This window comes from Pteropus alecto, unplaced genomic scaffold (assembly GCF_000325575.1).
Source record: "Pteropus alecto unplaced genomic scaffold, ASM32557v1 scaffold98, whole genome shotgun sequence".
Classification (NCBI taxonomy): Eukaryota; Metazoa; Chordata; class Mammalia; order Chiroptera; family Pteropodidae; genus Pteropus; species Pteropus alecto.
Genome location: NW_006443570.1, coordinates 5,816,351 through 5,843,367, shown reverse-complemented (window position 1 = coordinate 5,843,367; position 27,017 = coordinate 5,816,351). Strand labels below are relative to the sequence as shown.

The window sequence follows — 27,017 nt, the reverse complement described above, 5'->3', positions numbered from 1 at the left end:
TTCAGAGTCAACGGCTTTATTAGAAAAAGATAATACTAAAACTTTTCAATGACAGAGACAATCAAATTTATAACAGAAAGTCAGAGATACTTTATTTTCACTTCTAAATCCAAAGGCTGGGTATAGCAGAGTTGTAAAAATGGAATCCCACTTAGTCTGATTCACACGAATACTAACGTTTAATCCTGTTTTCAAAGTCCAAGAATGAAAACTTGCAATTAAACACTGAGCAAGCCACATGTTAAGGTAATATTTCTTAAAAAGTCTTAAAGAAAAAATATAATACACGACCTAAGTTTTCAGTGGCATATATATGCTATTAACACATTCTGAAATCTGGTAGGTCACATCAGTCCTGAATTAATTTTTAATAATAAAAAAAAAACTAACTGAGCTTTATACTTTTTCTATGCCACTATAGTTGCTTTCACCTCATTTTAATGTCGGTCTTCACTTTTATGACGTTTTCAGATATCTTCCAAAAATCTTCGAACAGTAGTCCTATAATGCAAAATTTGGGGAAAAATGATAATTAGACAACATGTAAAAAGCAAACTTTTATGACTAAGTGTTGGCCCAGTCACTAACTGATTATTAATACATGTATATGGAATGTTTGTATTCTTTTTAGTTATAAGGCATCAGTGTGGTCTTAAAGCCATGTGCCTATGTATGCTTGCCTATGTGGGAATGGCTCACACAGACATACTATATTGCTGTCTTAGAAAAGGAATGCCAATGACAAATTAACTAATTGGTACTTCCTTTCATTAGAAATATTCTATCCCATGCCACTAGCCCAAAGAATGAACAGTTGTAGGTTTTAAGAACTCTTAGAAAACCTAACTTTTAATAGTTCTTTCAAAACCCAAATTCATTCTATACGGTTCATCAGTTCTTTGTATTTCACAAGGTCTATCCTTGCTATTCACTACTGCTTTAAATGTATCAGCCAGTGACTATTCCTATATACCTATGGCTGACTGCAAATTCTCCTACACAGTAGGAAATATTAAACACATACCTCTTAAAGACTTGAGAATTGCACTGAATGTAACAAGGCGGATAATATGAAGTGTTTATTGTATTTAAAATTCTTTAAAGATATCTAATTCTGGGCACCACTGCATCTCTACATACAGTTGAAAAAAAATTCCATTCTGTTAACGTTTGATTTATAAGTTTTCACGCAATACACAAAAACCCCTCTGTGCTTCTTGTAAAGAACAAAAAAGATACACAACAGTTAAGCGTAAAGATCACAGGCAATAGCATTCAAACATGGATGTGGGTAGAGAAAGGAGTACCTGGCATGAGTACCTGCTTAGTTTGACTGAATCCTTGATTTTTAATTTGGCTTTTCATGGGCCGCTCACAACACCAACGCTGTGTGAGGTATGGTAGTCAGCTGCAATAATTCATAAACCCTACACTTCCATCAATCCAATGCTACTGGCTCTCGAGTTACAGAACAAACTGCATTAGAATGCAAGGCAATAAAGCAAAAAACTAGAAACATCCTTGACAAAGAAATAACTAGCAGTTTAATTAAAACAAAGTGGTCCAACATGTGCCTCAGAAATTTTTAAGTTTTTAAAGCATATGTCTCTGCCAATGTACCAACACAAGAAGGACTAACACCAAAAAGAAAAAAAAAACAGTTCAACCTTTTTATTAAAAAAAAAAAAAAAGAAATGACAGCAAAATCCCTAAAAAAAAGGATAATTAACTTTTCAATGGCGACTATATTACAAATGTGGGTAATAACTTCCAAAGAGGCACACTAATGGGGGCACGAGTCTGCTACAAAATAGCTGAGACAAAACAATGTACCTCAAAATGTTTTGCAGGACTACACTGTCTTTTCCTTCAGAAGATGTATGTCTTCTTACTCGGCTTAGTTCCATCTTCATCTGTGCATACTTACGCTGCACTGTCAAACAGTAACAAAAAGCCCTAATCAAAGTGAGAAACAATACACTTACCTCTGTCTGATCTGAGGTCTTATCAGATCAGTTTTAATTGGACTGAGTGTCACCTTCAGATTTAATGTCTTCACTGGTCCCATTGACCTCATTCTTAGTATCACTTTCCTTTGATTCAGTGTTTGTGTCTTCACTCTGTTTCTCTCGACTACTGGACTTCACACTACTTTTTTTATCATCAGATCCCCTCTTTTCTGCCATAAAAGAAGACATTGATCATGGATTTTACAGTAAAATACAATACATACATGATAGTTAGAAAAGTGAAACAATCGAGAGGTGAAAAGACAATCACTTCCCACAGACTGCAAGTAACACAGTTTGGTGACTCTATCGAGAGATAAAATCTGTAATTTATGAAGGAGGTGAGAATCAGAATGCAAAAGGTAAAATAGTGGGCAAATTCTCTCAAACTAGTGAGAAGCTATTAAGTACAGGCAATTCCAAATCACTGTGAAATCTAAAATTTAAGTAAATTTCATTTAGGGTTAAGAAAAAAACATCAAAAAGCAATGGGAAAGATATGAAAGACAGTACACAGAAACTGTGTTCACATAAAGTAAATTTATTGTTATAAAGGTAAAAATAGTAACTGCAGAAGGTAAAAAAAAAGTTGAACATTTAATAGGCATGTTTCTCCAACTATTTTTTAATGTAAAAGATCATTTATATATGCCCAAGAGGGACTAGCCCACCGACAGTGGATCTTAAATCCAAATCCCAGTACTGAACTTCTGCTTTGCTAAGTAATATACAGGCCATCTCAGGAGTTGTTTTTCCCAAAAGGAGAAATTAAAGTTCAACTCAGCTGCAAATAAACAATGAAAAACGTAAACCTTGACGTTTTTCTTCTACTATTTTCTTTGGAATGGTGAAACCACAGACTAGGGGTAAAAAGTGGTACACAGAGAACATATATTCTAGCCTTTTCAGTTCCAAGTATTGCCTAACAAAAGATTTTTATATAAATGTTAAAGCAAACTATAAACTTTCTAGAAAAATTATTTTTCCTCTTACAAGTTAAGAATAGCTGGTCTAGCAGAGTAGTTTATAAGACAGACATTTTAAGAAAAGCAGAACCCTCTACAGATTCTGGACAAAGTTGTTAAGACACAACATTAATAACTGGGAGAGGAATGGTAATGAACACAAAATATGGTATGAGGGCACTCATTCAAAGAATGTAAGAATTGAAGATCTTATGTGAAGGAGCATGTTCAGTCCATAACACTTGCAAAATGCACGAAGCAAGGTCCAAGTAGCTGACTGCAGGACTTGCTTCATGTCTGTCTGTCCACTTATGAGAACTGTGCCAGTACAGTATGCTCTAACTGACCTTGTGGGAAAGTCCTCCCTTTGTGCCTTATGGGCTTCTCCGGTGCACAGGTAGCTTCAATGTGGAAGAGTCGTCTTGTTGCTCCGTAGAGGACTAGTAGTCAGTCCAATAATCTTATCTTCTGCCCTATGTAAATATGGTAGATCTTAATAGTCCTAAGGACATCCACAAAATGTGGTGGATTTTAGGGCTATGGATTAAAAAAGGAAACTCTCTTGACAAAGAGAGTACCCTAAACTGGTTGCTGGTAAGAAAGATAGGTTTGTGTGAGAAACCACTTTTCATTTGTGGAGACAGATAAAGTGCCTCCATCCTAGCACCTGGAGCAGTGAACTCCCTCTTACTCATTTGCTATTATCAAATGCTTGCTACTGGCTCAAATCTGGTCTCAAAGTTCAGGCCTTTAGTCACTTATGTACCTAAGAGAGCCTGAATGGCTACATGGCATTTTCAAAAGCCAATAAATCATAACATTTCTAAAAGAGACCCCAAAGTTTAAGATAAATCTGTAATGGCATACCCAATCTTTCAAGATGGACCTGATGCAGTTTCCTCTGAATCAAGTTCTCTCTCCCTCTGTATCTCAGCAGGATAATACCTGTTTATCCATAAACTAAACAAGTTTTATTATTTTCCATGATGTCACTTTTACAATTAGGACTATAACTAAGCAATTCAGAACATCTTTTTTGTGCTATCCAGAAATTACACAAACGTGTCTGTTTTTAGTCAGACCAGTGCTATTTATTGCTCAATTTTGATCCCAGATAGTTATGAAGGCTAGCTAGCTTTTGTCCCCAAGAACCGATCCGATTATTTTCAGTGACAAGAATGATAATATACCAAAGAGCTTTAGTCCTCAAAGTGAGTAATTTGATCTCCTACATCAATATCTAGTTCTTGAGAGTTGACCCTTCACACTCCAAAAATATGTTATACAGAAAGTCTTGCAAAAAGCATTGGGTGAAACTTCCTTAAAATTAATGTAAAATCAGTTAACCCTTTGTAGCAATTGTCTTCAGGATCACAGAAGTAATTTCTAAATGTAAGTGGCAAATACTAAAGCTCATGAGACTAAGTTTTAAAAATTGTCCTTGTTTCCTACTTGTCAACATTTGCTCCATGTTGTTAAAAAAAAAAAAGCCGATATATGTAAAAAATTTTAAAAGAAGATACACTTATTTAAAGAAAAATAAAAGCAGAAGAAAAAAAATGTATTGTTTGTGCTGCTAGTTTCCTATCTAGCTCAATCTAGCAAAAACCTGAGTCTGGCAAAAGCAAAGCAAAACCTACAAAAAAACAAAAAACATAGTTCCATAAAAGAAAATGAGTATCACGTAAAAGTCCAGTATAATAAACTCAAACAGCAGCACATATATTACGTTGGTGATTGAACATGAACACAGGCAGGCAGAACAGGATGGAACAAGCAGAGCCAAGAAAATTAGAAATAGGCCCTTTCTCTCATTCCTAAAATCCATGCAAATCAGAACAGCCCATCAACACAAAATGAAAGATGCTCAAAGAATCTGAAGAAAATGCAGAAAGACGACTCTGATTAAAAGAATTATCTTTCAATAAAGTTAAAAGATGAGAATATCTTTGTGAAAACATGCCAAAGGTAAAATGAGAGTCCATTATCGGTGCACAGTAAACCAGCTACTGGAACACCACAGAAAACCAAAAGAAAAAGTAGAGGAGAAAAGAACATGATGTTTCAATAGAAAACATGGTTAAGACACACATAAGGTATTCAGCTTCTGCGAACTTAGAGATTACTGAGTTAAATGAAAGCTGTACACATGAGGACTAATGCAACAATGTACATTTACTCTGCAAGACATATCATGGAACACTACAGCAGATTAAAAAAAAAAAATGCCGCCATTAACCAAGTTAATATATTCTACAGCCTAAAAACCCTGACAGGTAATGCAATACTTGGAAGAATCTAGATGGTAAACCTTTGGGTTATCAAAATCATTAGTTTTAACATATTCTAAGAAAACACCGGCATTTGCGCAAATCAAGAGCAGGAGAGGGGAAAATAATGCCCACCTCCTGCTAAATGTATTCATTTTTAAGTGTAAAGGGTACAGCTTGAAATAGAACTCCGCCTAGGTCCAAAGAAAAGTTGAGTGGAGAGACAAGAGTGTGAAAATAGTCTGTTAATGAATTAAATTCTCACATAAACTAACCTTTCTCCTTGGATTTTCTATCTTGTTCTCTGTCCCGACTTTTGCTCCTGTGCTTATATGACTTTCGATCCCGGCTTTTTGATCTTCTTCGATCCCGACTACGAGATCTATGTTTTCTTTCTGATCTATCATGACTTCTGCTTCTTCGTCGATCTCTACTTCTTAATAATTTAAAACAAATGGAAAGAAACTTCAGCTGATATTACAATGAGAAAAAACCTTGATTATATACCATTGAATAAATAACCGAGATTAAGCAAAACTTATCCTTAAAAGGCAAATGAATATAATCTACTAAAACATATTTACTTTAGAAATCTTAAGAATAGAAAATAGTTCTAACTTGTACCTTTAGCCAAAACAACTTATAATTTAAATGTCTTCTTAGGATCAATGAGAAGAGAAGCACTTAAGAGACCATCTAGTTATACTGACTTCCTAACAAGATTGCATCAAACCTCAGACTGGTAAAAAATGGCAAAGAAACTGCCTTAAAGATGAACTAGTTCACTGATTCAGCTCTTATAATCCATCCTAGTGTTTACTGATGCTTAAGAGCTTCCCAGAACCAAGGAATAGTAATTACTACTATTTACTGCACACTCACTGTGTGCTGGGCACCGTCTCACGCGTTCTCCATACCTGCTTCGCCTTCTCTCTCTACTTCGTGATCTTTTGTGATCCCGAGACCTGCTGCATCTTCGGTCGGAAGTTCGGCTTGAATGCCGACTTCGTGAACGACTTCTCTTTCTTCTCTCCCTGTCGCGAGCCCTTTCCTTTTCTCTTTCTTCTTCTTCTCTTCGTCTTTTCCTTTCTCTTTCTTCTCTTTCTCTCTCCCGTTCTTTTTCTCTTTCTTCTCGTTCTTGCTTCTCCTTTTTTAAACGCTCATCACGATCAGGTTCTTCGGTTCTTTTTCTTAACTTTTCCTACGGAAATCAAGCTCAATTTTTATAGAGCTATAACCTTTTAACGACAATGGTTACCTAATGTAAAGCATTTGTGGACCAACTTATAGAATTTGATGCCCTAAAACGGAAATTCCGACACCACGTGTGTACACAAGATATCATTACTTAACTAAATCTTCAGTAATATTCTCTCAAATTCCTGGCACTAATGAGTGAAGGGAGTACTTTGCTAACCTAATGACTACTAAAATTTTCAAGGGACCATCACTGCTTCAAATAACACAACTGTCAACAAGAGGTTTATATCTCCATGTAGTAAAATACAGTATTTGCTACAGTTAAAACACATGTTGAGAAAAAACTTACTTTTAATTCTTCTACAGTAGCTTTAATTTTGGCATAGCCCATGTGCTGTTTTCCCATCAAATGGTCATCTACCCGGGACTGGGCATCTCCTACTATCAAAAAAGCTCCACATACTTCACAAACTTCCATTTGTTTTTCTTGGGCAGCAAAACTTTCAATGGTCTAAAATGATAAACTGGTTATTAGAAGAATGTCTGAAGAAGAGAGAACAAATCCCAAAAAGTACTTACTTAACGTTTAGAATAGATTTCTAATTGTGTGAACTGCTACTTTCCATTTCCCTGCAGCCATAACACTGAGCAGCAACTGGTCAACTTTTAGAGGTGGAAGCACGGCAACAACAACCAACTTTCCGTATCACCCAGCAAGTGCTGAGACCCCATCACTCTATTGTAACCAATGAATTACCTGCACCACCTTGAAAAAGTTCAACTACCTTTCAGAAAGTTACCTATTTTAGTCTGAATTTACTTCTTGCTTAGGTTCAATAGGCTAAACTAAAGGTGTCACCTCCGTATTAAAAAATGTTTTTCAAAATCATTAAGAAACTCAACTCGTTGAGCATAACCTGAACCTATTTTATGTGATATTTTGGAACCAATGATCAACTATATTCTACCATCAATATCCAAAACATATATTCTCTAAAGTTTAAATATCAGAAGATATTTTAAGATTATACCAATTTTGAACTAAGGTAAATATGTCCTGAAAGAACAAAAAGAAAACCGAGAGACAAATGAATACTTGTGATCTAAGGCAGCAGTTGGCAAGCCAGCAGCTAGAAGCCTGTTTTTATAAATAAAGTTTTATTGACTATACAGCCACACTGATTTGTTTATGTACTATCTAATGCTGTTTTCATAATAGTAGCTGCCAAGGACAGTATGGCCTGTAAACATAAAATATTTACTACATGGCCATTTATGATAAAGTTTGCTGACTCTCAATTCAAGACATTAGAAAACTATTTACAAAGGTTCTCAAATAGGAATAGGTCCTAGTAATTCACAGCAAACAGCCTGGGTAAATCAAAATGAGGTTGCTACTCACCGACGTTGTGGACCTAAGCAATTCTCTCTCTTCTTTTAACTGTTCAACTAATTTCATCATTCCCTGGGCTTCTTCTACTTTTCCTTCAGAACCTAATTCTTCAATCTAAGGAGAATTAAAAAAAAAAAAAAAGAAAAGCATTCAAGACTCCTTTCTAACCAAACTACTCAAATATTTTTCTTTTTCTCCCAAGCTTCATTAGCATTATTTGTCTGGGGTCTTTTAGTTTGGTTTTGTTTACTAAAACTAATGTGTAATTTCCCTTTTGATTTTTTATGGCATTAATGAAGTATACTTGACATGCAATAAGCTGCATATTTTTAAGGTGCATAATTTGTTAAGTTTTGACACCCATGAAACCAATACCATCATCACAATAATGAAAACATCCATCACCTCAAAGTTTCCTCGTTTCTCTGTAGTGCACCTCCCACCCCTGACCCACAAAGAAAGTGGAACCATGCACTTTCTTTGGGGGAGAGGGGAGGTCTGGCTTCTTTCACTGCGCCTAATCATCTTAAGATTCACCCACAGTGTGAGATGTAGTTGATTCCTTTATATTATTGAATAGTATTCCAGTGTATGGATACATCACAATTTATTTATACATTCACCTGTTAACAAACATTTGAGCTGTTTCCAGTTTTTTAGGGTTTTCACCTATTATGAATAAGGCTGCCATGCACTTCGGTGTACAACTCTTTGTATAAACATGTTTTCATTTCTCTTGGGTAATTTTCTAAGAGTAAAATGGAAAGACATAAACTCTTTTCCAAAGTGGTTATACCATTTTACATCCCACCAGCAGTGTATGATAGTTCTAGTTTGCCCACATCTTTACTAACATTTGGTAGAATCAGGCTTTTTAATTTCAGCCATTCTGACAGGTGTATAGTAAGTAAGTATACCATAGTAGTTTTAATTTGTATTTTCCTAATGACTAATAACATTGAGCACCTTTACATATATTTATCATCCTTATATCTTCTTTGGTTAAGTGCTTATTCCAAATATTTTCTCACATTAATGCACACAGTTCTTACCTGTTGCAGGAGTACGTCAATTTTATCTGTTAGAACCTGAATTTTTTCTTCATTTTTGCCTGTTGGTCCAGCTGCCTATTGAAAATGATAAAATTTATTAACAAAAAGTAAAAAACGAAGATAAATATTCAAACTCTCACATCATATTTGTATTCAATAATTAAAATGTTGAATCAGTAACAATTATCTTCATTTCTATTAGTTGATTACATATTGTCAGTTACTGATATTTGAGAAAAATTTTATAATTAGCAAAATCAATATTACGTTTACTAATAAAAACTGAAAACACAAATGCCTTTTTAAGTTGCATGTCATTCTAAAAGAACACTAATAAATGAACACAAGTTTCAATAGTAGGGAGGTCACTGGGTCTCCAGGGAACAAGAACACTTTATGAAGACTGCAAATGAATTTCATACTCACCCCAGAGGACTGCTGGTTTTGAGATAATGCCAAACGAGCATGGCCTCGTCTAATTCTACGTTCTACTTCTGCAAGTAAGCTCTGTAAATATCTCAGAAAATCTCTCTCATAGCCAACTTTCATAAAACGAGAACTTTTCTCATACCTAATAAAAATGGAAATAAACAAACATTATATTTCCTCTAAGTCATCCATTGCGATTCATACATTCTATCTTAACTAGTCTCATGGACTGCTGCATTTAGGCTGAAGAGTAAACCAGGTATTTAAGTGAATTTCTAGCTTTCCTTCATCCTAGTAAAGGGAAGACAGTATTTAGCATTACATTTGGTTGAGAGCATAGCAACCAAATGATCAAGCAAATCTAGATGCTTCAACATCAACTCTACCACTATACTGGATCTGTGACCCTGGACAGGTTCTCCCCTATAAAATACGGGCTGTTAGGAAAAAAAAGCTTAGGCTTTATGCTTGCCATATAGTATGTAATCACGTGGTGGCTAATAGTCTTATTACTGAAGATACATGACTTTCTACCACTCCTAGCTAATGAACAGGATCTTTATCAGGCACTTATTTTATACTAATTCCAATTACTTCTTCAATCCTTGTCCCCTTTAAACCAAATAATGATGGGGAGGGGATGTCCCTCCACCAAAATTAACTTACTGTTTTCGTAGATTTTCATCATGAATTTTTTCACATGGACCTGAAGAAAAATGAGAAATATGAATGTATAAAGCACTGGTGACCTTAACAACTTTTTCTCTTGCAAAAACAAAAGGAAGTTTTCTTCAGAAAAAAGGGGGGAAAAGATCCATTTTATCACCAAGTAGTCTGTAGATACCTAAATTGAGCCTACTGAATCATGAAGCAACATGCCTAAGTAAGCATATGAAAATTATTCTCCTTAGTCTTCCAGATCAGTATAATGGAGAGCAACTATATGGTAAGAAAAAAGAGGGAGTGGGAGGAAAGAAATTGTTCCTTACTGCCACCCATGAAAAAAGCTGTGATGAGGGCGGACCACTGGTCTGAAACACCACTGGCATCTTACTAATTTAGTATATGCACAGAAGTCGAATAGCACAAGACTAGCTAGGACCAGAGTCCCACCCTTTCCCACCTCCAAAAGGCAACAAATTTTCAACCCTTTTAGTTATTTCTTCTGGATAGAATTTCTAAATTCTATGCTTACTTTCTCTTGGTTTATCTTAGACATCAAAATTTTAGGTTAAATATTCAGTATTTATATCTAGACTATACAAGTACTATTTACTATTAAATGCTGAACCAAACAAAGGTGCGTTATGATGACACTTTTGATACACTTCATGCTTTGTTGGATTTTTTACCTTTGTTTAGTTTTCTATTTATTTCCAAATTCTTCTCAATTTAACTCAGCTATAGAAACTATCTTAATACTAATTTCCCTCAAGATTCAAAGTATATCAGAAAATCAGCTTCGATTTCTTCCTTTAACTTTCTCACCTGCTCTAATCTGGGCTATTTCTGAGCTTACTAACAGAGTTGTCATCCTAAGAAACTTCTTTTCTGGTCTGTATTGGATGAAGTTTACTGGATCTCTTTTCTCCTTCTTGGTTTATGCCTATGTGCTGGTAGTTTCCAGAGAAAAGGTTCACGGAAGACAAATTTGTTGAGACCTTGCATGTCTGAGAACCTCTTTTCACCCTCACACTTTCATGTTTGGCTATATAGCTAAGCTAGATTAAAATATTTTTCACTCAGTCCTCAGGGTGTTTCTCCAATGTCTTCAAGCTTCCAATGTTGTTACTGACCAATCTGAGGCCATGCTGATTCACAATCCTGTGTGCCACCCCCCAACCCTGGTGTTCTGGAATTTCACAATGTGTTGTGTCCCTTGGTGTGAATCTTTTTTCACTCACTGCTGAGTACTTGAACGCATTCAATCTAGAGACTAAGGGTCCATCAGTATTGTAAATTTTTAATTTTCCTTCCTTCTATTTTCTCTATCTAGACTCTTGTTCAGCTATTAAGAGTGCTAGGCTAATATTTTAATCTTTTCTAACTACCCAACACTCCAGCAAATTTCCTTGATTTTATTCTCGAATCTTTCCAGATTTTATTTCAGATTTCTTCAGTTTTGATTTCCAAGAGCTTTTTGGTTTTTCAAAAGCTCTTTTTATATACATAGCATCCTAATCTTCCTATTATCTTCTCATTTCTCGGAGGATACTAACTTTAGTTAAGACTTTTTAAGTCTTTTCTTCTGTTTTCCTCATTATCTGTAACTCCACTGAATTCTTTTTTTTCCTGTTAGTTTGATTACTCTTTCGTGAAGGTTTTCTTCAATTGTCTGACTGGTGTTCCTTGACTGGCCAAACACTTCCAAAATGTGACTGGAAGTTGTTATGCACAGGCAAGGTTTGTCAACTAATATGGGCTTTACCATTGGAAAATCAGGCAGCAAGACTTTCTTTTAGGAGACTCCCCAAGGGTCAGTACCTGTAGATCACTTCTCTGGAACTGTTCACTTTCTCTAAAGAATCCTCTTCTCTTCTGCCTGGGGAAAAACATCTGGCTGTATCCTTCTAGGAACAGGGCAGAGGAGGGAATGGGAAAACCCCACTATTAAGAATACAGACTCGTTTAATCTCTTACAGTCTCATTTTACCCTTTACTGCCCTGTGCTGTGGTCTGGAATCCCAATACCTAGATTCATCCAGCCCTAATGTGCTCCTAATGCTCTAGGGCAAGCATTGTACTTAATGAATAAAATTCTCTGTTATGATCCTAAAATAATACTAGTTATGTACTATCTCTGGGAGAAAAAATGAGTAAAAAAAAAAATTTTTTTTAACACTTCATAGTTCATTTGAACTAGAGTCTCTTTAATCCAGTTTCTCCAGAAAATAACCCCCTAGTCTTCTTGGGTTTAGGGGTGGGAGAGACAGAATCATCAGATGTTCAAGTTTTAAGAGTCTGACCACCTAGACTAGTTCTCAATAGGAGGGCAATTATGTCCCTTAGGGACATTTGGCAACACGAGGAGACATTTTTGGCTGTTACAACTGGAGGGTGCTGACATCTAATAAGCAGAGGCCAGGGATGCTGCTAAACACCCCCACAATGCACAGTAGAGCCATCCTAAAATGACAGAATTATCCAGCTCAAAATATCAAGATCGAGAAACCCTGAACTACACCAACAGCTGTTTTCAGCCCCATGACTCGACTCTACTTTCTATGGTAGCTGGTGCCTCCAAACTCCGAGCCTGTCCAGCGTTCTGCTGATCACTATTTCCTATCCCCTATCCCCTATTTCCTATCCCCTTCAGCAGGTTTTTAGGGTACAGGTTTCTCTGCTCTGTTGAGTTTCCTGCTACTCTTCCATCCATTTTGTCATCTTCCAAAAATTTGCTGACATCTCTAATGTTATCCTCTTCCATTTACACCTTTTTTGTTTTTAAATTTTCATTTTAGTGGAGTTTTGGGAGAAAGTAGAAATAGACATGTATATTTAACTAGACTGACATTAATTAATACATTAAAAAATCTAAGACAGGAAAGAAATTACTTTATAAACAAACCTTTAAGAAAAAGTTTTTCAGAATTAAAAAGTACCAGTCGTTTTAAGTTATAAATTTGATAAGTTACACAGAAAATTCACTTACCAAGGTCAGAACGAGTGTTTGTGAACAATTCCGCAGGACAAAAACCACAGAGATAATATTTACAAACCTAGTGAAGAAAAACAAAGATATTTAACTTTTTAAAATTGTTTGGTTTTAAAACTACATTGGAAAAGGGTGCCAAATAACTATTTTCTCATTTCTTGATCTTCGTCTTTCAACTAAGTAAGTCTAAGAACATTTCTTAAACCATATTAGGTAAATTAGTGACTTCTACACTTCTGGATTTCAGTAAAAGATGTGCAAGATTGACAAAGAGTTACCAGCTTTAATAATATCATTGCCTATTCCCTTAATAACTAACAAATATTCCAGATAAAAGGAATATTTATTTAAAAAAAACCAAAAACAAAAAAAACCCTACACTGTTACCATTCTAATATAGATAAATACCAGAACCAATTTACAGATTAGGATTTGGGAACCTCTAAATTACAAGTAACACCCATTTAAAGCAATCTGGTTCAGTACTTTTGCATGAGATCCTATAACCTGCCCTAAAATATATTGACTATTTTCATACAATCCAGCACTTTACCGAGTGACTCTTGATAGGCTCCTTTGGTATGGGAAATTAACATGAAACCAACTTTTAATTCTTTCCCACTGGCACTTTTGTAACTCCTTCAGATATATTCCAAGACTATCCTGTATTTAATTCTATAACACTACAAACCAAAACCTAGTAAGCAAAACTCCAAAATATCTACCTTTCTTTACATAGTATTTCAGTGTTATTGAGTGGATTACCAATGTACAACTATGACATAGAAAAGGAATGTCAGAGTTCTTTCTAGACACTTAGGACTAGATGTTAAATATGAAATAGATTGTTTTCTGCCTCAAAGGTCACTTGTTTTACACTTGTTTGAAGCAAATGTGGTTCCACAGGCTATGTCCAGAAGAACTAAGGTCACAAAGAACAATGAAAGATTCCAAACTCATGTCTAAACAACAAGACAGTTTTACACCAATATTATCCCATTATATATAGCCATATGTCGTGGTATCTTTGTATCACATTCTTTTCCTTAGTTCTTCTAATACTTGGTTTTTAAGATTACTCTTTTCAACTTAAACACTGTTCTTACAAATAAATTATTAAAAAGGCTCCACATGTGTTAACGGTTTTTCAAATTATTTCCAAACTTATAATCCTCATGTTTTAAAATGCTATATACTTTTCTAATCATTAAGAAGTGATTTGTTAAGCTTTGCATCCACTTTAAGAGTATCACAATAGAATATCAATACCAATACTCAATTTTAAAAAATATTTAAGAATCTCTTTTATTTGAAAAGAGAACAAAGTACATTACTTATCTTTCAGACTATTAACCCTGTTGTCAAGTTTCCAAAAATTAATTTTCCACAACTGTTGAGTTATACGTAATACCTTACTAAATAGTTATTGCCAGCATTTACTGTTATTTATAGCTACAAATTATATGGTTATTTATTTATTTTGCCTACAGCATCTGGTCTTCCTAGGTGGTCTCCCATCCAAGTACTAACCAGGCCCGACCCTGCTTAGCTTCCGAGATCAGACGAGATCAGGCATGTTCAGGGTGGCATGGTCGTAGAACAATTTAAAAACTAAATTCCGTGGGCAACTCTCAGATATGAAACTACTTTTACTGTGCATTTTATTTGATGTATAAATTTAATTTCTACTTCATAGAATTATATACTAGAATTTGAGTGGATTCTACTTAAAGACTATTTTACTGTTTTCAACAGGACTTCTGCTGCCATCCTATGTAACTAATAAATATAAGACTACTGTTCCTCCTTATGTTTACACAGCCAATCTCCATGATCCTCAAAAAGGCTCATTAAAAGGAATAAACACCTCTTTGGACTCTCCTGACTCTAAAATATAACCAAATACAAACCTCAAGTATTCCTAGGGAGGAATCATAATTTTTTTGGCAATTAAATACCAATATAGTACTTACCGAATCTGAGTTTTAATAACATTTATCGCCAAAATTAAACCAACCTGGACCTGAATTTAAGTTTTATCATTATTACGTGACTTAACTTTTCTGTAAAAATGGTGATTACTACTAGCTTTAAGGTTTGTCTAATAAATGTCTAATAAATGTTTTTTTTTTAAACTAAAATACTTCTGACTTTCCAGAGCTATTTAAAGTTTTATTCTGCAACCTAAGTTCTATTTATATGAATAAGGCTTTCCAAAATACACTGGATTCTAAGTGGTCAAAATGTACTAAGTTAGTTTTTCAATGAAATACATGAATGAGCACTCTTAAGTCTAATAAATACCGCATAGGATTTTAATTTAAAATGGCATTTAAATTTTAAGTGGAAAATGGCACTTCAACAATCATTTAACACTATGTGCTACAAATAATGCTAGAAATAGAAGAACAAGACCCACTCCTCAAGAAGCTCACAGTCTAGTAGGAGATAGACTCGAAAACAAAATAGAGTGTACTAGAATATACGTGTAACACTAGAAACAAGGAAATTAATTTAGTAGGGTATGTCAGGTTATTACAGGTGGTGAAGCTTGAACTGGTTCTTAAGTTCAGATGAGGAAAAGCTGCAAGACATTTTAGATATAAGGAAATCACAAGTGAAAAGACAAGAGTATGAAACAGGCATATGTAAATCAATACTCTTGGAAAGGCAACGCAGTGCAGACTTTGAATCTTGGCCACCACTTAGCCACTATGAAACCACAGACTAATTTTGCCTTGGTTTCATTATTTTAAAAAAAGTAGACAACAAATAATATTCACAGTGGGATTGTGAAGTTTAAACTATGTGTTTGTTAAATTGGGAGAAACATGCAAATTAGTCTGAATTTTAAAATACTATCCACTACTTTTAAAATTGTGGTTAAAGGCACTATGTAGATCTGCTGCGGGCTAATCTGTTACTTATAATTTAGTCCAATCACCCCATTTGAGACAAGAAAACTGAGACCAACCACATGACATGCCCTGAAGGAATCTACTTACTTACAGAATCTAAATTAGAAACTATTTTCTTAATCAAGTTCCATGTGCTATTTTCACTCGTTGACTCTTAAGATACTGCTATAATGTAATGGTACATCAAAATATTTGTTACTCTATCCAACAAACTAGCTACTTAGACTGCTTCTTTAACCCTCCCCAGGGATTGAGGATGTTTAAAAATATTAACACTTAGTCTTTTATTCAGTAAGTCTTTAATAAAATGTCCACCATGGACCTAACGATCTAATAACCAGATTGTTATCAGATTGGAAGGGGGGACAGGATTCTCACAACTAATTGTGATTTATCTTCTTGATAAATTTAAGGCAACATCAATGACAGAAGAGTTTGATCTCAATAGCATACTTTAGTGAATTCACTACCAGTTAAAAAGAGAATGCAGAAATATAATCAATCTTGTAAATCTGTCTAGAAAATTTTAATTGCAAATTTCTTTCCTAGTAAACAAAATCTATCTAAAATTAAAACATCTGGCTTTAGATATTGTTGAGAAAATGACATTCCAAACAATACTAGAGAGTTGTGGGACAATTTGACAGCATCCATCAAATGTAAAATGTGTGTTTAACTTAGTTATTATCTTTCTAGGTACCTATCCTACAAGTGACTCAGCTGTATGCACTAAAATGTTCATTGCAACTTGGTTGGTAATGGCAAAAAGAATAGACATAATCTACATACCCACAAGGAAACAAATAAATTAAGGAGACTGATATGTACCAACCAAAAAATTCCACAGTATAAATGAAAGTTGTTAAATATTTATATATTAATACATCTATGACAATTTTCACTTATAGGTATATACGTGTGCTCTGTAAATTATTAGGAAAGATTTGGAAACATAGATACCAATTTTTAACTTTTTCCAGGAATTTGGCAATGGGGAAGAAAGGCAAGGACAGACTTTTATTGTTTATTTCTATGTTAAATTTTAATCTTTTATAGCAAAGATGTTTACTTTTGTAAAAAATAATTTTAATGGTTCTAAACTCGGAAAACATAAAATAGTAAGATCAATTCCAAATATATTAATGAAATCAATCTTTAATGAAGGAACATTATTTAATGTAAAGAAGACTTACACATGGGGGGGTAAGTATTTATAACTAGAAAAATGCTGGTTAAGACTTATAACTTAACAAAAAGTCCTATTTTTAGCATTCACTTCTTCAAGGTATTATCAGTTCTGGTCATCAATTAGACACTTCTAATCACAAAAGTACACTAAGAATATCTTATTGATTTTTCTCTTTCTATACCTACATGCATCCAACAGTAAACAACATAATTCTCCTTTGAGCTAATTAAATATTTTTCAATGCTGTCTGTGTTGTTCTGTTAAACTGCTTTCCCAAAATCCATTGAATTGCCTCATTGTTTCTCACTCCAATGGTCAGGTCAACTATATATTATTTACAAGTAGTAAAGTCTTCAAATCATTAAATCGCATGTGTCTTTACGAACACCAATGAATTAGGTCCCCAGCTAAAATTCTGTGGAAGCCTTAAAGAACCTCCTTTGGTATATTCTAAGTTAATAACTTTGATAATTGTTTCAGATACCAAGTTCCATTTTATAAACAGCCATAAAGGTAACTTATTATTTGATTTCTATTTCTGATAATCTATTCCCATTTTAAATTTATCGTGTTGGCAACAGTCAATCTCATACTTTTATTATAGGGACTACTTAAATTATATACTTTTTTTTCTTCATTTAAAATCCAGCAATATCTGGAAATTTCACTGATTATAAAAAGAACAACCTTTCACACTGTAGTCTTTAGTCACTTCTGCCATTAATAGTTTAACTACAACAGGCTAGAAGCAAATGTTTCTTTTTAGCTAAGAGTTCTAAGAATTTCTAACAAAAACATTCAGTCCTTGGTTTCATGTTTCAGCTATAACAAGACCACTTTCTACTGTCATTCATCTCCATTCCTTTTATTACATATACCTTTGCAGTTATGGCTCATTCTTTTTATTGCCTACCAATTTTTGGTAAAATTTTAATCAATCTTGCATAGCAGCCAGATAGTAAATCTCTCCTGCTCAGAAGCCTTCAATTGTTTCCCAATATAGTCTCAACTTTCAATAAAGCTTAAAAAACCACGTTCCTGCCCATCTAGTCACATGTCTCCTCCCTCAACAAAAACAAACAAGGGATCCAGCTATAACACTACAATTTCTCAGGCCTGTAATTTTTTTCCAGCCCCTAATAACATTTGTCTTTTCTCCCACTCTCTCTGGCTAATTCCTACTAATGATCCTTTAGGTCCCATATTTAAGGGTCACTTTAAAAAACCTTTTCAGAGTACACCAGTTTGAGTACCCCTCCACGCGTGCTTTTCTAGACCCTATACTTTTTTCCATTGTGGCACTTAGACATCAAGTCTAATGATATAGTGTGTGTGCGCGCGTGCACGCACACACACACACACACACACACTTTCCCTAAAGCAATCAAAAATTATGAAAATACCTTAATACTTTCAGTGTGATAACAGTATTGTAGTTTTTAAGTCTTTGTATTTTATAAATACATAATCATGTCTTTAAGGTTGAAATGACAGAACTGCTTCAAAATAATGGAAGGAGCAGGGAATATAGAGGAAATATTGGCCATGTGTTGATAGTATCATTGGGTATAGGTACATAGAGAGTTCATTATATTCACCCCACTTCCTGTATGTGTTTTGGGGAGAAAAAGCAAACAGCAGTTAAATACACATGTAACACATAGACTACAAGCAATTCCACAAAGCTCAACACTTACCATGCACTACAGAACAAGGAAAGAAATGCCTACATTTCTGACAGAAAAGAACATTTTGGTGACTGAATTAAAACTATTTAGTAAAATACAAATGTCATGCATTCTAATTTTCTGCTTCCAATTTTCCTTCCTAAATTCTGAATTCCGCTTTTAATGTTAAAAGTCCACGAGTAAAAATGTGGACAGAAGCCTTAACTGTTTTCTTTTCTAAATAACTTTCAGTGTCAGTGACAATATTTGCTAACATTCTGAAGATTTTAGAAACATTTAGTTCAATTATCTTCAAAAATCATTAAACTTTCACTGAACAGAGGGCATACTTAAATTTGACAAAGGAGAAAAATCTCATTTTAGATATTATTAGAAGCATAGGTAAGTCAAGTTACATAAGTTCACATTTGGGTTGAGATCTACAATGTAAAAACCTCAATGTGAACTACAAAATTCCTGTTCTCTATTCAGAGAATTACAAGGCTACTAAATGCATTCTCTGGCAAACAGTGAAATCTTCCCATGTGGGCACTCATTGAAAGGTGCTCACATCAGGCAGTTAAAAATCACGCTTCCCTCATTATGGTTGGTCAGGATAACAAAGCAGAGCAAACAAATAATCTCGTACTAACCTGAGAAAGGCACTTTCCAAGATTCAACTTTGATAATGGTTCTATACACACCATTACAAATAAATGAAAAGTCGACAATTTGTGTTACAGATGCATCCTTCACTTAAAAACGGAGCTTTAGTCTACGGCCATGCCACCCTGAATGTGCCAGATCTCATCTGATCTTGGAAGCTAAGCAGGGTTGGGCCTGGTTAGTACTTGGATGGGAGACCGCTAGGAATACCAAGTGCTGTAGGCGTTTAAAAAAAAAAAAAAAAGAGAGAGAGAGCGAGCTTTCCCAAGTGCTACTTAGTTAAAACCCCAGAACTAATAGGTGGATCAAGCAGCAGATAAAATACAATATGCCATTTTTAAAAACGCAGATTTCTGGGGCCTTCCCCCAGACCTACAGAATTAGAATCAGGGGCAAGAGACACCGAAATATGCATTTAAAACAAATCTTAGGGGTTAGGTACCAACTCGTAGGAACTCCTTTTGACACTGAGGTAAAGTTCTATCTCAATTGTTAAACAAAAGAACCCCACCCATCTGAAATCGCTTTTCCCATCTAATGCAAGTCTTGCAAAGAAAATTTTCAGATACAACTGGAATGCAAACATATTTTGAAATAATCAAATTACAGTCATGGTAAAACCCTTACTGTACATACTGGGGTTGTCCATTACTCCAAGATTTCAGCACCCAACAGGATAAACTATGCAAATGACCCAGATGTGATGCCAGGAACTCCTCCAGTTTTATTATATCCTACAGTAATTCCAACTTATTTAGAAGAAGCCATGTGCTTTGTTCCTGGTCAAAGTCAACCTTTCCTCTGCAGACGTGAATCTGAAATACCAGTAGTTGACTTTTTCAAATCCCTGAATCTAGAATGAAGTGCAATCTGTCATTAAAAGCGTAATATAGTTTGGCGACCAGCACCAAAACAGAAAGGAAAACAGATTTATTACAGCTGGGATGACATGACATAAAACCTAAATTGCAATTCCAAGAGCAATTCCACAACGTATAATGCAATGTGGCAATAAATACAAGCAGGAAAACAAAGTTTCTCCACATCACGTGTCACAGGCAGCTCCAGTTGAAGAGCAAACAATCAAAAGCAATTTTCTCTTTGATTCAAATAGATAAATTCAAATAGATAAATGTTCTATTTGCACATCAACTAAATCACAGCTTTTTTTTTTTTTTGCAAAGCTTAAATGGAAACATTACTAAGTAGTAAAACAAAATTACTTCACTGTGACAAATGCCTAGAAAAATAAGAGCGGTGAGGGCAACACAATGTTACTCTATTTCGACAATGAGGGGAAAAACAAAAAACAAAAATATTTTTAAAAACCCCACAAACTTTTCGAAAGTTTCACCTCTTAGGGTCAATGACAAATAGGTGAATCTGACCCAACACAATGAATTTTACTGTAACACTCCACACTACTTTGGAATCAGGTAGCGTCTCAATGCTTTAACCAAACTTTTTTTTTTTAAGGTACTAAAAAGACTCATCTAGCACTAACTTGTTTTCATGCATTACAAAAGAGATTTTACTCTGACCAAAGCCTACGTTTAAATAGAGTAGGCAACTTTTTGAAAAAAGCATATTTAACTATTTCTTCATATTTTGATTAGCAACTGCCTTTAAATCATGTTATTAATTATAACCGCAAGGCAAATAAAATAAAAATTCTATAACTGTTCTTCACGTAAGATCTAAAATAAACGTTACACTGCATCCTCGAAACACCTGAAATACATTATATTTTCAGAGAACCAATGCAGAGAATCGTGGAAAATGAAAAGATACATAAAGATTTAGTTTCGCCACTTAACTTGCCAACAGACCTTGGGTGAGCCTCTCAAGTCTCATCTGAGAAACAGGCGGTGTAGCATTTACCCTCACTCATAAGGTTAAGAGAACCAAATGAGTTTTATGTGGAAGAAAAAGCCTTGACAACCATCTACATGAAGAGTTTATTAGAATGTACTGCTATCAAACATTGGTAAAACATGACGGACAATAAATCCTAGTAAATTACGACTCTTTAAAAAATGTACTTCTTCCTATAAGCGTCCATTCAGAAATTGGACTATTACTAAAACTATATACTGCCACAATTTTTACCACCAATCCTGGCCTGAAATTTCGGTCTACATACGACGCTCAACCCAAATAACGGAACAATTTGTCCTTTTCCTTATTTCATAAGGTGAAAACTCTGAGCCTCTAAATGTAATACAATACTCCTTCTTTTCCCGCGTTTCCTCGCCTCATTAAGGTGCTTTTCGATACAGCCAAGAGCCCTCTTGACTTCCTCGATACTAAAACAACAAAAACAAATCACTCCTTATCCCTGGATCCGGGCGGACTCCTCCCTCCCGGGCCATGCTCTCAGGTCCCTCCCGCCACCGGGTCAGACATTCGACCCCGGCGTGGCCCTGATCCCAGCCCCAAATCGCGCCGCCGGCCCGGTGGGCCCAAGCCCGCGCCGTTCCCCTCCCCCACGGCGCCCGGGCAAAGGCCCAAGGCCCGCGGGACTTACGCTCTCGTGGTCCCACCGCACGTTGCTGCGCTTCTCATCCGGGGCGAGGTTTCGGTCCCGGCCCATTAACTCATCTAACAATTGCGCGGCCGAAATCATGGTGCTTCCCTCGGGCGGCTGCTCCCACCAGCCCTGGCACCCGCCGAAGAAAACGCAGGCGACACCGTCGCCAACCTCCTCGGTCCGCTTGCAGGCCAAAAAAAGCCTCCTCTAAAAAGGAGCCGATAAGACAAAATGGCCGCCGCGCGGGCGCTTTCCCAGCATGCCGTGCGCGCGCGTGCGCCCATCGGGACACGCCCAGGCCTGGGAGGCGAGGTCGGGCCGCTTCCGCCGGCCCAGGGGCGGAGCCTGCTGAGGCCCGCCTGGACTCCACCCTACCCGATGGCACCGCCCCACTTCGGGCTTTGCCGAACCAAAGGCTACACCAACGGTAACTGAGCCCGCCCGTTTCCGCAAGCGCCAGTATGCCTGAGCTCTTTCACAGGATGACCCTATGTCTTGAAGCTTCTATTAGGCAGATAGACAGGAGCCACAGGAGAATGAAGGCCCAACCGGAGACCTCCCTTAAGACTTCTCCAAAACACCCATATTAAAGTTAAAAATTACCATTACATCCTGGAATACAAGGAAGTAAAAATCACAAAAATAACCACGGGTTTAGTCCTGCCACAAGAGCTTGCACAGTTAGTACATATACTGACCTTAAGCTTAGCCTCATTATAACTTCATTATAATGTCATACATATGCCCGGAAGTTCATGAATCTAGTTTTAACAGACTGAATTCTAGGTAACTGCATGTGCAATAGACAAAGGGTTATGTAACAGCTAAATGTCAATCAACTGACCTCACATGCCAATCATCTAGCACTACACCACCCATCAAGAACCAATATAAGGTATACTTCCCGAATTCCATGGGGCTATGGCCATCTCTGGCATAGCCTGTTTCTCGAAACATACTTTAATAAATCTTGCTTTTCCTAAATTTCACTGATCTGTAATTCTTTACTGCGTTGTCGGAAAGAATGGAGCTCTCTCAGTGCCCTCTAGTGGTGACAGATAGTGCTGTGACTCAGTTTGGAGGGGAACATTTGGGGACCACCTAAGTAAGGCACTGGCCTCGCCTATCTAGAGTGACTAGAGGTCATTCTAATTTCTCCACCTCTCCTATCTAGTCACTCTATTCTCCAGATATTTTTTTACGTATTTTCTGCTGAGATCAAGGACATTAATATATAAAACATCCCATTCTCACTATTACCCTTTGACCTATCACCTCACAGTCATTTTATGCTCCTTAATTAATTCTTCCACCTGTGATCTCAATCTCCTCTCCTACAGAGATCCACACTGCACGTTAAGACCTTTGTTTCTTTTCCCATTCCCTGCTGCAACTACATAGAACTCACTGTGGCCCACCACCTATGTTAGTGGCGGAGATGTTTGTCACTAACTCCTGAGCTCTGGGATGCCAGGCTCCTTAGTCATGATCCCAGACATTGGGCTCTCTGACTTGTAGTTCTCCTTTTCAGAGGGGAACCAGTCATCTATACAATCCAAAAGACCCCTAGGCTGTATTTTAGCTCATTGGGCTCAATTCGACCCACAGACTGAAGAAGAAGAGAATTATTTTCTTTTGCAACACTGCATGACCACAATACAAACTCCCTGTCAGGGAAACCTGGTCAAATAATGGGATCATTGATTATAACACCATACTCCAATTAGATCTTTATTGTAAAAGGCAGGTAAATGGTCAGAAATACCTTATGTCCAAGCCCTTTTACTTACTCTGGGAAAACAATCCCCTTTTACGTAAATACAGGTTAACCACCCTAGCCTTACTACACTCTAGTAAGCCCCTCTCTTCCAAACCTTCCCCGGACAAATCGTTGGCTTCTTCTATTTCTTTAACTACAACTTCCTCCATCTATCCAACACTGCCCCCATACCCAGGAAAATCTCCTCCACTACCTAAAACCTCCCTTCATACCCTGAAAAGGTCTGCCCTCTGGTAGAAGCTCCTGGAGAATTTGGACCCCAACTTGCCCACAAACGCTTTTCACTTATAGAACTCAAGCAGATCAAAGCAGACTTAGGAAGCTATTCTGACAACTCCGATGGGTTTATTGATGCCTCCCAGCATATTACACTTGTTTATGACTTAACCTGGAAGGACACAATGATTATTCTGGGACAGACCTTATTGGACACTGAACAGGAAAGAAATTTGCAAGAAGCCAGAAAATACGCCAATGGCCTCCATCTGTCTAATCCCAAATACCCGAAAGGAGAAACAGCTGTACCTCCCATAGGTCCTCGGTGGGACTAGGGACTATAACAGCTCTACTGAAAAATGGGAAAAAGATCATTTCATTCTATGCACAAAGCCTGTGCTTAAGGCAGAATGACAAAAAGTCATCGGCTATGTGAAAGTAACAGTAATTACACAAGGCCCAGGAGAGAAGCCAACAGCCTTTTTAGAGAGGCTTTGGGAAACCCTCATTAAATATACTAACTTAGACCTAAGCTCTTATGTGGGCCAAATCATTATAAAAGACAGATTTCTAACTCAATCATCTCCCAACATTAGGCGGAAGCTCCAATAGGTTATTCAGGAACCTGGAGCCACTTTAGGTGAAATGCTAACCACAGCAACTACAGTCTTTTATAACCATGACCAGGTGTTAAAAGCCCAGGCTCTGGAGAAGGAAAGAAAGAACCTAGGCATGGCCAAATGTTAGCGGCCCTTCAAAACCATAGTTCGAGTCCACAAGTCCCTCGCTCCTACTGGTGAAAAACTCATCCAAGTGTGCCATATGTTGCCAACCTGGCCACTAGGCCAAAGAGTGGCCCAATAAGGAAAAGTGTCTCAAATGTCAGCATCTGGGGTTTTGGGCTGCTCTCTGGCCCTCAGGATGGAAGACCCCTGGGTCGGAACCATCTGCAGGCTTCCAAGTGGTTCCTTGGGACTAAAGAGGCACCCATCAAATATGCCTCCCAAATCAACAACATCTTAGAGCCTCTTCAATTACCCTGACAGGTGGCAGTGGTACACTGCCAAAGATATCAGAAAGGGGACTCAGAGGTTGCCAAAGGAAACGGGGCTGCAGACAAGGCCTCCGAAAAGGTAGCCTTACAAAAAACTCCCCTTCAGGGAGCCCTAATACCTATTCCCCCGTTGTCTTCCAGCTCTTGAATACTCTGGAGAGGAGGAAACTTGGGCCATGCAGAGAGGATTCCAACCCATGCGCTCTGGTTACAGAAGGAAGAAATCCTCTTCCTTCCCCAGAGTCTCTAATGGAAAGTAATAAAATCTCTACGTGATTCTACTCATTTAGGAAGAGAAGCTCTTTCTTTCTAGTATCCAGAGTATTTAAAGGAAAAGGATTCCCTAAGACTATTGAACAAGTTATGGTGGACTACTCTGTTTCACTAATAACCCTCGGGGGCTCAAAAACACCCTTTAGTCCAACCAGCCCAGCGACGAGGGGGTTTTCTGGGAGAAGACTGGCAAATAGATTTCACCCAAATGCCTCCTTTCCGGAACTTCAAATATCTCTTGGTCTTCATTGACTCTCAGACTGGAAAGCCTTCTGAGGTAGTCAAGAAGCTATTACATGAAACCATTCCCAGATTCGGCCTTCCCTTCTCACTCCTAAGTGAAAATGGGCCAGCTTTTACATCCTCCATAACCCAGATGATCTCGAAGGCCTTAGAAATTACCATCTTCACTGTTCATGGAGATCCCAATCCTCTGGTAAGGTTGAAAGAGCTAATCAATTCCTTAAGGCCGCCATCTGGAAGATCACCCAGAAAGTCTCTACAAGCTGGTTAGAGACTTTACCTGTCACCCTTCTTTTAGGGGCTGTACTAAGGCAGCTCCCAAAATGGCGCTAGGCCTAAGCCCTTTTGAGGCCTTATATGGAAGACCAGCCCTCCACTCAGACCTATTATTAGTCGCTAATTCTCTGGCCTTGGGCTCCTGTGCCAGGTCACTCAGCCAATTCCAACAGGCTCTCAAAGACTATAGAATAACAATCAAAATTCAGGCGATAAAGAATTCCCCTCTATACTCACCTGACACACAGTATTAATCAAAGTATATAAAGATAATTCCCCTGCTCAGTTATGGCCGATTTGGAAGGGACCTTTCCCTGTTCTATCTTTCCCAACTGCAGTAAAGGTCTCCCGAATTTCCAGCTAAATCTACTACTCCTGAGTCAAATCTTACTTTGAGACACCAGAGGTCCCTACAACAGACTCCACTTACACCTGTGAGCTGATAGAAGACTTGAGACTCCTCTTCAAGGAGGAAAAACCAGGCTGAGTTTTATTATTCTTCTAACCTTTTCCTTATCCATTTTAACCCTTACCACAGCCTTTCCAATCCTGCCTACACCTTAGCTAATTGAACTGTTTCACTCCTTAAGCTCTCTCCATCCTGCTGGCTTTGCATTTCCACCAGGAGCTGGGGATGGCTTATCCAGGTCCCTGATTATCTATGGGCTACCCTTTCAATATCTCTATCAGCCTCCTCTTTGACTCTAGTAGGGGGAATTCAGGCCAACCTAAATTGACAAAAACATTTTAATCTCTACAATAATCACATCAAACCCATTCTTACCAATCCAGTCTTTTCCCCCTCTGGAACAATATTTTCTTGCCTCAATAATGGAGATCAAGTCTCTTTTCCCTTTTATAGTCTCAATAATTCCTCCTCAGGCCCTTGTCCTGGCAAACTTTCTCCCTCAGGATGCTCACAGACATTCTTACTCCACCCTCAAGGTCTTACCAGTCTTTCGGCAGGGATTTCTCTCCTAAATGCCCAGGCCCAGGAAGTCACCAAATATATCCGTTTCTCAGAGGCAAACACCTAGTTCCCCTCTTTAAGCTCAACTCATCCTCTAAAACTGACTTTAGCAAAGGCTGCCTGACTCTTCATACCTTTTCTAGCCAACTACTTGACATCCCTATCTCCAACTGTCTTTATATTTGCCAAGATAATCAATCAGATGTCCTCTGGAACCCCGAACAGGGAACTTCATTCTTTAGAAACTTTCTAAGCTCTAACT

General features: G+C 37.1%; 1 protein-coding gene and 2 pseudogenes across 7 annotated transcripts; 1 reads left to right on the top strand and 2 right to left on the bottom strand.

Annotated features, from left to right (window-relative positions):
- Positions 1–22,241, bottom strand: LUC7L3 (LUC7 like 3 pre-mRNA splicing factor). Of its 7 annotated transcripts, XM_015599263.2 has the most exons (13): positions 21,941–22,184; positions 12,971–13,037; positions 9,985–10,024; positions 9,316–9,460; positions 8,890–8,964; positions 7,847–7,951; positions 6,794–6,955; positions 6,162–6,445; positions 5,520–5,680; positions 2,039–2,179; positions 1,834–1,933; positions 1,321–1,386; positions 1–501 (listed from the first exon to the last, which is right to left on the bottom strand). In XM_015599263.2, the coding sequence occupies exons 1-12, from the start codon at positions 22,037–22,039 to the stop codon at positions 1,362–1,364; spliced, it is 1,404 nt and encodes a 467-aa protein (XP_015454749.1). In that variant the 5' UTR covers positions 22,040–22,184; the 3' UTR covers positions 1–501; positions 1,321–1,361. The 7 variants fall into 7 exon arrangements, 6 of the variants coding, with proteins under 6 accessions (XP_015454749.1, XP_015454748.1, XP_015454747.1 ...); XM_015599262.2 differs by having other exon boundaries at positions 1–1,386; XM_015599261.2 differs by lacking the exon at positions 1,321–1,386.
- LOC112473462 lies at positions 14,455–14,573 on the bottom strand (annotated as a pseudogene).
- On the top strand, positions 19,521–19,638 carry LOC112473231 (annotated as a pseudogene).
- Positions 22,242–27,017: the final 4,776 nt, after the last annotated feature.